Source organism: Callorhinus ursinus, unplaced genomic scaffold (assembly GCF_003265705.2).
Source record: "Callorhinus ursinus isolate GAN/ISIS: 27379988/994484 unplaced genomic scaffold, GSC_fseal_2.0 scaffold123, whole genome shotgun sequence".
NCBI classification, from domain to species: domain Eukaryota; kingdom Metazoa; phylum Chordata; class Mammalia; order Carnivora; family Otariidae; genus Callorhinus; species Callorhinus ursinus.
The window spans coordinates 867509-881857 of NW_027397185.1; the positions used below are offsets into that span (position 1 = coordinate 867509).

At 52.9% G+C, this 14349-nt stretch overlaps 1 protein-coding gene across 1 annotated transcript in view; it reads right to left on the minus strand.

The window, feature by feature from the left end:
• WNT3A (Wnt family member 3A) overlaps window positions 1-14349 on the minus strand; it is a 31324-nt gene that overhangs the window by 12862 nt on the left and 4113 nt on the right. Inside the window, exon 4 of the mRNA XM_025860113.1 lies at window positions 13354-13595. Coding sequence (XP_025715898.1) covers window positions 13354-13595 — 242 coding nt within the window. The remainder of the gene's footprint in view (window positions 1-13353; window positions 13596-14349) is intronic.

Below are 14349 nucleotides of genomic sequence, written 5' to 3' on the forward strand. Positions count from 1 at the left end.
GGATGGATGGATGGATGGATTTATGGATGGGTGGATGGATGGGTGGATGGGTGGATGGATGGATGGATGGATGGATTTATGGATGGATGGATGGGTGGATGTGGATGGATGGATGGATTTATGGATGGGTGGATGGGTGGATGTGGATGGATGGATGGATGGATGGATGGATTTATGGATGGATGGATGGGTGGATGTGGATGGATGGATGGATGGATGGATGGATGGATGGATGGATGGATTTATGGATGGATGGATGTGGATGTGGATGGATGGATGGATTTATGGATGGGTGGATGGGTGGTAGATGGATGGATGAGTAAAGTCCAGGGCAGCTGAGGGAGTCCTGTGTGGTGAGAGCTGGGTGTCTGGCATAGGGCAGGGAGAGCAGCCCCACAGTGTTCCATCAGAGCCAGGCTAGTGGAACCTTATGTGTCACCCATGAGATGGGCTTCGGCAGTAGCTTTGCCCCCTTGGGTTTCAGAACTTTAAAATTAGAGGGCTCTTAACAAATTCTTCTTTCCAGATTCGAATTTCACAGGCTTGTCAAGTACCAGAGATCATTTGAGGACCGAATTAGGATCGCCAAGTGTTACTTTTACTTCTCTTGTGGGAGAATAAGACATATAAAAAAATAACTATCATAATTTCCGGAAAAAGCCTTTTAACACACAAAAAGGTTATGTTTCTAGGGTACTTTGTGCTGAAGAAAGTTCATCCTTCACATTTCACCATGAAGTTGGCAACTGGCAACGGTTAACTGAGCACTGACTGTGTTCTTAGCGGACAAGGAGGCTGCAGCCTCTGTTCTGGAGCTAACCTTCCTGCAGAGAGGTCACCCAGGAGGCCGTTTCAGCAGGGACCAACAGGTCATCCTGCCTTGGGTCTGGCAGATCCTTGTATCACTGTTGAGAGAACTGGCCCAGACAGGAAGAGGGCCACTCCTCTCTGCCTACAACTGCCGTGGGTCCCGCAGGCCCCCTCAGCCCCAGCACGCTCAGAGCAGCTCAGTGGCTGACCCGCTACTCACCCACAGCAGCGAACGCTGAGCCCAGACAGGACCCGGGGAGAGGCTCCTGCACCCCCAACAAGGGGCCCAGAGACTCCACCAGGTATTTTTGGTGGCTGCATCCTTGAGCTAGCGGGGCCCACCTGCCCTCTCCTGGGGGAAGACTGTGGTGGTGCACACTGATGAGGAGAGGGACATATGCTCCTGGGATGAGACTAAGGGGGTGCTGGCGGGGCCTTTCTGAGACACACGTGTGATCTCCGGCAGCAGAGGTTCCCGGAAGGGGGCTGTGCTTCCGATGTGACCCCGATCAATGAAATGGAGTTCCTGGGACATTCTGCCTGCCTGGGTGGACCCCTCTGGACGCCCTGCAGGGAGGAGGGCTAGGGGCTGCCCCAGCAACAGCCTCCCCGGGCAGCGTATCACGACGTACACACATTGGGCCCCGGGGCCATGGTTCTTGGAGGGACACCTATTTCTTTAAAAGGGTCCCCAGGTGATTCTGACGCAACCCTGGGCTAAACCCCCAGGCTCTATTATAGCCCAGGGCACCATGACTCACAGACCCACCACCCCTCCTCCAGATGGTGGCCAGACCCAGCAGGCCTGTGGAAGGAAGCCCCCAAATGGTACCTGGGCAGGAGAGAGTAGGGAGCATGGGGTGGGGGAAGGGAGTCTCCGATACCACGTCCTTAAGATGGATGTATGGGGGTGGTAGCATGGAGGGCTCTGATAAATCCCCCATCAGAGGGACATCAGGGGATTAGTATGGGGGGCCCTGACACCACTTTATTCAGAGGTACTCCGAGGAGCTAATATGGAGGCTCAGTTTCCTCTCCCCATCAGGAGGACACAGAGAGGCTAATATGGGGGGCTCTGAAATCTCCACATCAGAGGGACATGGGGGGCTATCTTGGGGGATCTCTGACATCCCCTCCTTCCTGCAGTGGGCTGCAGACCTTCTGCCTGGCCTCTACACAACGGCTGGCCCCTGGTCACCAGCATGTGGGACTTAGGGGCCTGTCTCCAGTCGGCAAATGGGAGGCAGAGACTTAGGCCCAGGGCAGGGTAGGGGGTGAGCTCCCCCGAGAGTTGCAGGTCCTGCCTATCAGAACCAGGTGTGTGGGGGTGCATCCCCCATCCTACAGGCCAGCCCTGTCAGCCTGGACCCTTGCCGAGTCCTCCTGGCGCTCTGAGCAAACGGCATGCTCCTTTCGGCAGCTGCAGTGCTCACGGCTGGATGGGCCTTCCCGGAGCCTGGGCTCCTGGAGGTGCCAAGCCCCCAGGCTTCTCTCTGCTCCCAGCCACTGCTCCTGGAGCATCGTTACCAGCTCTCAGCGTCCGGCACCCCCAGCATACCCCAGACCCAGACGACAAGGTGGCATCGCCCTCTGGGGCCTCCCAGGGCACTGCCCGCCTGGCTGGTGAGGGGCGGAGGGTGGGGGACACAGACGAGCAGGTCCTGCACCACCTGGGCAGGTGCAGAGGCCAGCAGATGCTCCCACCTCCCTCCCTCTGGCCAGTAAGAACATGCGGTAAGTTGGCCCCAAGACGCAGCGGCCAGACCGCCAGGAGGACGGCCAGAGCCCTGGGCCAGCTGGTTCGGCCCCTCCGCCGATGCCCACCTTCCTCGGTCCTGCAGCGGGCAGCGTCCGGGAGGGGCCGATGCGGCGGCATTCGTTAACCCCCGGCCGCGTCCCGCACAAAGGAGGAGCCACCTGAGAGCGGAATGCGGCCCGCGCCCCACTGCGGCCGCGGCCCCTGACACCGCCCGGCCGGCGGCGCGGCCGGCGTCCTGATTACCTGCTGGGGCTAATGAATCTGGCTTTGTGAGGCACTGTCACGCCGCGTTAGGCCCACAATGGCCCGCGATATTTTATATGAATTTCCCCCTCGTCGGCGATTAGGCCGTAGCAAGCCCGTCCTAGCAACCGGGAGGTATGCGCGGCGCAGGGGCCGGCGGCGCGAGAGGGGCGCGCTATTCACACGCCGCAGCGCAGCTCCCCCGAGGGCGTGTGAATCGCCCCCAGCATTTCACTTTCCCTTGTGCTTAATCTTGTCCTCGTCGTGGGGACATTGTGTTCCGAGCCGGGCGCGGCGGGGTGTCGCCGGGGTCTCTCCTGGCCCCTCCACACCCCCCCGCTGGGCAGAGTTAATGATATACAGGGGAGGCCGTGGAGACCGGCCGAGCCCCCCAGCCACCGCGAACCGAAACACTTTCCGATGGCGGTCAGGGGTCGCAACCTGGATTCGGGCGGGACGCCGCTTCCCCCCAGGGCCTGCGTCTCCTCCCCGGCCCCTCCTGAGCCCTGCGGCTTGAGGCTTGGGCCGTCCTGGCCGGCCTGCCCCAGCCCCGAGCCTGAGAGCTGGCCCCAGACACGCAGGGCGGCCGACAGACCACCCCCTGGAGCTCGACCGCGGGGAGGGGCTCCTCTGGGAGTTGCCCCGGGGGAGATGTGCCCACCACCTCCTCCCCAGCGCAGGGCCTCAAGGAGACTGACCGAGGACAGCGGCAGGGGGCTGCGAAGGAAGGTCACCATCTGGGGGAGCGCACACCCTTGCTGAAAACGTGATTGACACCTGTGGACCCCGCCCCAGAGGCTCACGGAGCCCTGCAGTATGGACCAGGACTGACGTGGTATCGTCCTTAAGCCCCCATCTCGGCTGCCTAGTGGGTGAGGTCCAGGTGGAGACCCCCAGGTGAGGGCCAGCCCATCTCTCTGCATGGGCAGTGAAGCCCCCTCCCCGGATACTGCTGGGGACTCCTGCTCCCTGATGCAGAGGGGCAGGCCCAGCGTCCCCCTGGCCCTGAGACCCCAGGGTAGCCACTCTGAGTGAGTGGACAATGCAGGCTGGGGTGCTGGGGGGACAGGCACCAAGGGTCCCGTTCCCCTCTTCCTGCAGTTACGTGCTCCCCAAAAGCCCGCTGGCCTGGACCTGTGCCACGGTGGCCACTGAGCTCCCTCGGGGGCACGTCCTCGCCGGACCTCCTCCAGACTGGCAGTGGGCCTCAGTGGGCCTGTCTGCTGGGGCCCTGAGCCCTGGGACCAGTCTTGCCTGCCCTGTGTCTTCCCCACCCCCTCCCTCACCTCCCTGGCGGTCAAGAGGAGGTGTTGGCCAGCTCTCGGGGAAAGCAGGCCCTTCAGGTGCCTGGGGGCCTGCCTGGAGGGACAGATAGCTGCCACGCACTCAAAATTCTTCAAATGCTTTCCGCCCCACAACGCAAGTTACACGGGGTCTGCTGCCTTCTGGAGCAAGGGCAAAGGGCAGTTCTTCCCAGCCTGGGCTCACTTCTAGCGCCCAACCCCACGCTCTGCTCCGGCGGCTTCCAGAGGTCCGGCTGCACGACCCAGCCCCCAGCCCCAGGCTAGGCGGCCAGCCCCCCACACACGTGCTCACACACACATGCACACGCTCGCACACGTCCACACAGGGCTGGGCCCCTCTCCTCAGCTGGCTGGGCGGCATTAAGCTCTGTTCAAGAGGCCGCCTCAGCAGGGGTGGCCAGGCGCCCCGTGGACCCTGCCACAAAGCCTGGGTGACCTCTGACACGATTAGGGTTGCCCTGACCCTAATCCAATCAGATTGATTACCACAGGCGCGGCCAGGCGGGCAGGCTGGGGCCTCCACAATGGCCTCCCAGAGCTGGCTTCTCTCTGGGGTACCTGGCGGCTCCTTCCTCGAGGGCCATTCAGCTCTTTGGCCACAATGAATTCTGCCATTTCTCAGCCCTGCAGCAGGCAAGGGGGAGAGGGGCCTTTCTCCTTCCATTAAAGCCAAGCGGTGAGGGCCTGGGGGCTGAGGCCATTTTCATCCAGCAGAAATGGGAGAAGGGTCGGGGGAGAGGGAACAGACAAGAGGGGCAGAGGGAGTGGAGGGCAGAGAAAGGAGTGTGGACATGGGGGGGGGCGACCTGGGGGTCCTGGGGGGTGGATGTGGGGAGTTGGACTTGGGGGAGGGGAGTGGACATGGGGGGTCTTGGGAGGGGACATGGACATTGGTGTAAGTGGACATTTTGCAGGAGAGGGGCCAGGACACAGGCTTTCAAGGAACAAGGGGGTGCAGGGGAGGGTGGGAGCTCTCTAGGACCACAGCCCAGAAGCCAGAGGCTTGTCTGCTCCTTGGGTGCCCACCCCCTGGGCACAGGAGGGCCTGCTGTCCCAGCAGAGAGCTCCGCTCTCCTCCCAGAGCCCTGCCAAGTATTCCCAGCTCCCCACAGACCCCCACACAGGAGTCCCGGCCTGACCCCTGCACCGCTCCTCGGCGTCCTCACTTGCAACCCTGGCAGCAGCTGGTTGGATGGGGTTAGGACTCAAGTTCCTGCTGTGTGAAAACACTTAGCACAGCCCCCAGAAAGCACTGTAAATACGTTTTAAAGAGAGAGAGAAAAACTTTTGAGATCCAGCTCAGGTGCCACCTCCCCTGGGAAGCCCACCTCCCATCCGCTCAGCACCTCCTTCTGAAGCACCAGCTCTGTGCCAAGCACTCCTTGGCACCCCCCTAGCAGCTGCCTTCCATTTGTGCTGCATGAACACCTGCTGTGTGTGACAGGGTACCCCGGCAGACCTGAGGGTACCCTGCAGGGCCTGGTGCTTGTCCCGGGAGACTGGTGGTGGGGACGGAGTCAGGAAACGTGGGGCAGCTCTGGGGGCCTGGGCAGAGGGTTGAAAGCTAAGATGGAGCTGGAGAGAATGGGGATTGCGGGGATGGAGCCAGTTTCAGACTGTGGGGAGCAGTGAGGACAGGGTGCAGAGACAGGTCGCTCTGGATGGGCGGGGAAGTCTGTGCGCAGCAGCGATGTCTAAAGCAGGTGGGGAGTGGATAAGACCCCGGGAGAGGGCCCGGGGAGGGGGGGTGGTAATGCAGAAGGGCAGAGTGGCAGAGAGTGGGTGAAGAGGCCAAGGGCCCTCGGAGGCTACCCCGACTGAGAAGCTTGCAGGCATGTCCGAGCATAACTGGAGAGTTGTGGGTTTGGCTCTGAGATGATGCAGCCCGATATATGAACATATGGGGCAAGGATGGAGCTTGCGGCCGGCGGGGGGGCGGGGTGATGCCGCATCCCAGTGGGAATGATGGCTGACCCCAGGGGACTCCAGGGCAGGTCTGTGTGTCCCAGCGGGGTGCATGGAAGTAGGCCAGGATCCTCGGACAGCATGGGTGGTTCCAAGGCACCCTCCCTTCCTCTCTGCCTGCACCCTACAACCACCATCTCCCACTTGTCCCAGGAGGGGACTTGCAGGCTTCCGGGCCATGCTGGTAACAATTGGGCCGTGGAGCTCCGTGCAAATCAGGTCATCATCCAACTTGTTTTCCACAGAGTGAAAGGAGGACCCAGCTGGGCCACAAGCTGACAGATTTTAAAAACTTTTTGCTAATAGATCATTATGCGATTTTTGTCACATATCACTCAGAAAAAAACTCAAAGAATTGAGAGCCACATTATATCAAAATTCTCTCATGTCACCGGTCGATTGATATGAATGAAGATCCTCACACCTGGATCTTTAAAACTTAAGAACTGTATACCCAGTGGTAAAAGACTGAAAGCCACTTTTGAGATTAGGAGGAAGTCAGGGGTGCTCATTCTGCTCACTGCCACCCAACATTGTCCCAGAGGCTCCAGCCAGGGCAAGGAGCAAGAAAAAGAAAGGGTATCCAGATTTGAGGGAAGAAGGAAAACTGTTCCTGTTAGCCAATGATATGAAAATCCTACGGAACGCACAAAACATCTCTCAGAACTGATAAACCTTCAGCAACATTACAGAGCATGAGCTCGATATTAGAAACCAATCATGCTTTTCTATGCACCAGCAATGAACAATCCAAAAGTGAGATTAAGGAAACAATTCCACTTACAACAGCATCAGGAAGAGTGAAATACTTTGGAACTGATTTAGCAAACGAAGCGCAAGGTTTGTATGCTGAAAAGTGCCCGTGTCATTGAAAGAAACTGAAGAAAGCCTAAATTCATGGAAAGACATCCCATGTTCATGGATTGGGTGGCTTAATATCAAGATGGCAATATTCCCCAAGGTGATCTGCAGATTCAACACACTCCTTAAAAATGTGAGCTTTTGTTTTTGCAGAAACTGACAAGCTGATCCTAAAATCCATACAGAATGGCAAGGGGTCCTGGATAGTGAGGACAGTCTTGAAAAAGCAGAACAAAGCTGGAGGATTCACACTTCCTGATTTCCAACTGTCCTGCAGAACAGGCAGAGAACCGACATGTGGACCATGGGGTAGAACAGAGCCCAGAAGTAAGCCCATGCTTCCTTTCCTGGCTTCCAGGTGGGGTCTGACCCTGCCTGACATTGCCTTCCTCCACCACCCAGTTAGCAGCTTCTTCAGGTAGGTCAGGCTCCCATCTCCTTCCTGAAATCCCTGACATTTCTTCTCACCTGGGGGGAGTAGGAAACATTCAGGGGTGTCTAGGGGCCAGCTGAATATACCTCCTCAGGCCACAACACCACTGGTACAGCGGAGGACCTGTGTGGGTAGCAACCATGCCACACGGGTGTGTTCACATGTGCGCACACATCTGCACACACCTGCATGCACATGAATGTGTACATTCGTTCACACACATGTGTGCTCACAGATGCATACCATACACATGCATGCACACACTCATGCACACATATGCATATACCATACGTGTACACTCACCCACCACACAAATGCACACAACATGCATGCACACCACACCACACCACACACACTTACAAATACACACACACACACAGGCCCTCACACGGCTGATGTACCACAGCAACCTGAGACCCTAACTCCTCCCACACTTGGCAGCAGCTGTCCCTGTGGGGACTACCATGTAATTAGCCCTACCAGCAGCTCTGTGAAGTCAGCTGAGTGGCAATTAGTCTCCCATTTTATAGACAGGGACGCTGACACCCCAGGAAGCCAACTGACTCACCAGTCAAGGTCACGTGGTGTGCTCCCCCTCCCTTCCCTACATGGCCTGTGGGGCTGAAGTAGGGGAGCCTCAGGCCCTTGAACAAATGCAATCTGGCACCACCAACCCTCCATGCAATGCTTGGTTGCACTCTCGGGACCCCTCCTCAGCTGTCTTCTCCTCCATGCACACCAGCGGTCCCAGGGCCCAGTGTATCTTCCTCCCAGACATCTCTTGTCCTTCCTTCCTCTGCATTCCAGAGGTAGCTGCACCGGTGCATGTTCCATCCTTCATGCTTGTCTCCCTTGGGGACCTCGATATGCCACTGAAGGGTGCGGCCTGGGTCCCCTACCCTAGAACCCAAGTGGGCCTTTGTAACTGCCTCCACTAACAGAACGTGGCACTGTCTGTCCTCTAAGGCCAGTTTGGGAAAGGTGGTATGGAGTGGCACCAGCAAACTGGCAGAGTGAGGAGCTCCAAGGGCCCATCCCTCCACAGAAACATGGAAAGAATGGGGCAGAAACTGTCAGAGCCAAAGCTATCAGAGCCCTGGAAGGGAGTCAAGGTTTTCAGCAACCAAGCAAATGCTGAATCAAGGAAAAGGTGTCTCTGACAAGTTAGAAGAGCTTTGAGGCGTTTTTATTTGGTCACAGCACCACCCTGCCTGGCACAGTGAAGTCTTGATGTGGTAATGTGAATTGTTCCCATGTGGGTGGATGGTTCCATAAGGAGCAGAGTGGAGGCTGCTCCTCAAGAATTTGTGTGTTTTGACCTGAAAAACATGCCTACCTCAGAGCTCTCTCAGGGTAGAACAGTGGCTAAGCAGAGGATAATCCTGGAAAACACTGAAAATCAAATGAACAAGTGCTGCCGTGTGGGGCAAAAAATTATAGTTGGGGCCAACAATAGACATAGTAACCATCTGGGGGAAAAAGTTTGGGGACAGTTGCTTTGGGGAATGAAGGGTTTGAAAAGCTGCTGTGTGTACCAGGAGAGTTAAAGCCATGTGCACACCAAGGGCAGAGAGCATGCTCAGGAGAGATTGTGGACTTCTATCCACAGCTGATCTTCAGGCTCAGTGCAGGCAGGAAGCAAAGGCTAAGGCAGGGCTGTGAGCAGACAAGCTAATGTTGACAGCCTGCACAACACATAAAATCTGCAAAGACCAGAGAAGTCTTCTTTCTTTGCTTGGTTTTCTTTTCTTTTTTTTCCCCTCCAAGACATTAAGGAAATTTTTGCCAAACCACTAGCTGACCACAAGCTAAAGACAAGCCATTAAACTAACAAGCAACTACAACCACAGCAAGCACACCAGACTTAGGAGGGGAAAGAATTTGATTTCCTGAGTGACCATCTCATAATGATCAAAAGGCACAGATTCCAACAAAAAATTACAAGGCATGCAAAGACACAAGGAAGTACAAGCCATTCACAGAAAATGGACATTACCAGAAAGTATCCCAAGGAAGCACAAATATTGGATGTACCAGGCAAAGACTCTGAATCAACTGTCCTAAATATGCTCAAAGGGATAAAAGAAACCAAGAGAACAAAGTCTCAACAAAGACAGAATATCAGTGAAGAAATAGAAATGACAAAAAGCAACCAAATAGAAATTGTGGTGCTGACAAGTATGGTAACTGTGAAACAGAATATTTGTTAGAGGTTTTCAACAGCACAGCTGAGCAGCGGAAGAAAGAATCAGTGACCCTGAAGGTAGTGAAACTGCAATTATGCAGCCTGAGGAGCAGAAAGAAAAAAGAATGAAGAAAAATGAACAGACCTGTGGGACACCATCAAATGTAGCAACAAACACCACATTGCAGGAGAGGATAGAGAGAAATAGGCAGAAAGAATATTTGAAGAAATAATGGCCCAAAAGTTTCAAATTTGATAAAGGACTTGAATTAATATTTCCAGGCAGCTCAATAAACTTCAAGTTGTATAAATATAGAGAGATCCACACTGAGACATATTTTAATTAACCATCAAAAGACAGAGACAAAGAGAATCTTTAAAACAGCAAGAGGCATCGTGTCAGGTACAAAGGGTTCTGCATGAGACTAACACACAATTTCTCATCAGAAACCAGAGTCAGAAGGCAGTGGTGATATATATCAGGTACTGAAGGAAAACACTGTCAACTAAGAATTCTACATTTGGCAAGACTATCCTTCCAAATGAAACATTGACCCAGATGAAATGGATACATTCCTAGACACACACAAATACCAGAACTGACTTAAGAAGAAATAGAACATCTGAACAGACCTATAACAAGTAATGAGATTGAACCAGTAATTTAAAACCTCCCAAGAAAGCAAAGCTTCACTGGTGGATCCTACCAAACAATTAAAGAAGAATCAACTTCGATGCTCCTCAAGCTCTTACAAAATGCAGAAGAGCAGGAAACATTTGCTAACTCATTCTCTGAGGCCAGTGTTGCCCTGATATCAAAGTCAGACAAAGACACTAAAGGGAAAGAGAACTACAGAACAATGTCCCTTGTAAATATTGATGCAGAAATCCTCAACAAAATGCTTGCAAACCAAATCCTCCAGCATGTTAAAGGGATTATTGACCATGACCAATGGGGATTTATTCCAAGAATGCAAGGATGCTTCAGTGTAGGAAAATCAACCAATAATAACACATCACGTTAAGAGAATGAAGGAATAAAACAATGTGGGCATCTTAATTGGAGCAGAAAAAGCATTTGATATAATCCAACATCCTCTCATGATACAAAATTCAACAGATGAGGAATAGAAATGAATTTCCTCAACCAGATAAAAGGCCGTTATGGATAACCCACAGCAAACCTCTTACTTGATGGTGAAAGACTGAAATGTTTCTCCTTAAGATCAGGAAAAAGACAAGGGTGCCCACTCTCACCACTGCTACTCAACATAGAGCAATTAGGCAAGAAGAAGATATCAACGGTATACAAATTGGACAGGAAGAATTAAAATGTTACCATTCAGAGGTGACATGATCCTACATATAGAAAAATCCTAGGGAACCTACAAAAAACTTCTCAAAGCTACCAAAAAATTAAGTAAAGTTGCAGGATACAGGATCAAAACAAAAATTATTTGTATTTTATATAGTAGCAATGAATAGTTCAGAAAGGAAAATAAGAGAACAATTCCATTTACAATAACATCAAAAAGGAAAAAAAAATACTTAGAAATGCATTACCGAAGGAGGTACAAGACTTATACGCTGAAAACTACAAAACGTTGCTAGAGGGAACCAGGGAGGACCTAAATAAACAGAAAGTCATCCCATGTTCATAGATTAGAAGGCTTATTATTGTTAATATGGCAATACTCCCCTAAATAATCTACAGACTGAATGTAATGCCCATGAAAATCCCAAAAGCCTTTTTCACAGGCATGGAGAAGTTGATCCGAAATTCATATGGAATTACAAGGGACCCAAATTGTTAAAACAATCTTGTAAAAGAAAAACAGAATGGAGGATTTGATTGGCACTTCCTGACTTCAAAACATACTACAGAGCTACAGCCATCAAAATAGTGTGGAATTGGCAAGAGGATAGTCATATAGACCAAAGGAATGGAATTGAGTCAAGAAATAAATCCATACATCCATGGCCAATTGATTTTTGACAATGGGACCAGGACCATTCAATGGGGAAAAAATAATCTGCTCAACAACAGATGGTGCTGGAATAACTGGATTTCCACATGCAAAAGAATAAAGTTGGACCCTGACCTCACACCATACACAAAAATTTACTCCCTATAAATCAAAGATTAAATGTAAAAGATCAAGCTATAAAACTCTTAGAAGAAAACGTAAGTGTAAGTCTTTGTAACCTTAGATTAGGCAATGCTTACTTTGATAGGACATTTCAATATATAAATTGGACTTCACCAAAATTTAAAACTTTTGTGCATTCCAGGACACTGTCACAACAATGAAAAGACCACCTATACAATGGGAGAACTTATTTGCAGATCATGGATCTGATAAAAATTCAGTGTCTAGAATATATAAAGAGCTCGGACAACTCAACAACAAAAAGACAAGCAAGCACCCCAATTAAAAAACTGGGCAGGGGCGCCTGGGTAGCACAGTAAACTGGGCATCCGACTCTTGGTTTTGGCTCAGGACATGATCTCAGGGTCGTGGGATCAAGCCCAAGTTCGGCTCTGTGCTCAGCGCTTGAGATTCTTTCTCTCCCTCTGCCTCTCCCCTCCATGTGTGCTCTCTCTCAAATAAGTAAAGAAATCTTTTTAAAAATTGGGCAAAGAATTTGAATAGACACTCCTCCAAAGAAGACATACAGATGAACAACAAGCCCATGAAAAGATGCTCAACATCATCAGCCATCAGAGAGACACAAATAAAAACCATAATGTGATAACCCTTCGCACCCACTGGGCTGGATAAGGAACGAGGCAGAAATAACGTGGTGGTGAGGATGGGGAGAAACTGGAACCCTCGCGCACTGCTCACGGGAACGTAAGATGGTGCAGCCCCTGTGGAAAACAGTGTGGTGTTTCCTCCAAGTCTTATACAGAACAACTCCACTCCTAGGAATATATCCCAAAGATTTGAAAACCGGTATTCCAACAGATACTTGTACAAAAATGTCCATAGCAGCTCTGTTCACAATAGCCACAAGGTGGAAATAACCCAAATGACCATCAACGATGAATGCATAATAAAATGCAGCGATCCACACAGTGGAATACTATTCATCCATGGGAAGGAAGGAAGTGCTGACCCATGGGGCAGGTGGACCGATCCTGAAAACATCATGCTGAGTGAAAGGAGCCTTTCTCCCTCCCCAGCCACCATATTGCAGAGGCCACTTTCAGGTGCTCCTGCCGAGTGCAGCACCGGCTGCCCTCTGATTGGCAGATGTTGGGACGCTCATCACATGGTTATTACTGTGCAAACCACTATCTTTGGTGAAAATTTGCTCTTCACCAAAAGTTAACCGATACCCAACCTTTGTCTTTTACCTCTTCCTAAAATAACTCCCTGGCCTTGGCACACTGGATAACTCCTGAAGTGTGCCTCTGTTGTCCCTCCCCCTACCCCCATTAAAAAAAAAAAGATTGTGTTTTCTCTCCAAGACCCCCCTGAAGGCCTGGTTCCTGTGGGAAGCCTTGTCCTTGGGGAAGGGGAAACAGGAGGAATCTCTGCGTGAAACTACCTCACTCCAAGCTCCAGGAAACCCCCAGAACAGGTGAGCATGGGAGATGCGCAGAGAATGAGGTGTGCACAGCAGGTCAACCTGCTGGAGATGCCGTTCCCAGGAGGAGCACAGGGGAGACACTGAGGCGGATCAAGACAGAGCGGCTCCTGCCCATGAAGAGGGCTGCTTGGACCTGTGGCACCAACCGCCTGGCTTGCCGCCTCCACCCGAAGGCCGTGAAGGGCGCCCCACGTACCTTTGTCCAGCACGGGGCCGAAGATGGCCAGGCTGTTGTTCACGGTGGTACAGTTCCAGCGGCGCCCGCGGAACTGATGCTGGCACTCCTGGATGCTGATCTTGACGCCCTCCGCCACACTGGGCATGATCTCCACGTAGTTTCGGCAGAAGCGCAGCTGCTTGGGGACCAGGCCGGGGATGCTGGCACACAGGATGGGCTGAGTGCCCAGGGATGAGTACTGGGGCCCGACGGCCAGGGACCTGGGGAGGAGGAGACCGGTCAGCTGGGGGGAGGGTGCTCAGAGGAGGGAGTGACCCTGGCCAGATGGGGCACAGCAGCGGCCCAAAACCCCGGGGACATTTGCAACACTGGCACCAGCCTAGAGCCAGCCAAGTCCGCACCCACAGAAGCAAGGGTGGACAGCTACTGTTTCCCCCGCCCCGGCCAGAAACGGAGCGCAGTGCGCTGCTGACGGGGGCTGGCGCAGTCGCAGATGGGGGCAGAAACCAGGGCGCGGGGTCCTCCTGAGTTCAGGTTGGAGAACCAGCCCAAGTGGAAGGCGCCTGAGGGAACATTGCCCCTCACGCCTCCCACTCACCGCACGCACCTGTGACACTTAAATTAAGTGAAACCACAAATGAAGAGAGAGGTTTGGTTTCTCAGTCCCACCAACCAACGTGGCTGTGGCTACCAAGGTGGTTGGTTAGAAATGGGACCTTCCGGTCCCTGTGGAAAGTTCTACCGGACCGCACCGGGCCGGGTGATGGGAGCGCTCTGTGATGGATGGGGGTGTTGGTTACACATGTGTTTGTGTGTCAAGACCCACCAAACTGTGTCCATTTTACTGTATGTAATTACACCTTGATTTCAAAGAAAAAGTGCGAGGTCCTTTTGCGGACATATAGGAAAGAGCTTCTACAATCAGATGGGTGACAAGTTGTAACATTTGCCCGCTCCCCGGGGTGAGCCCGGATCCCGCCGCCCGTGGACGGCCCGCCAGCTCCCCCGGGTGGC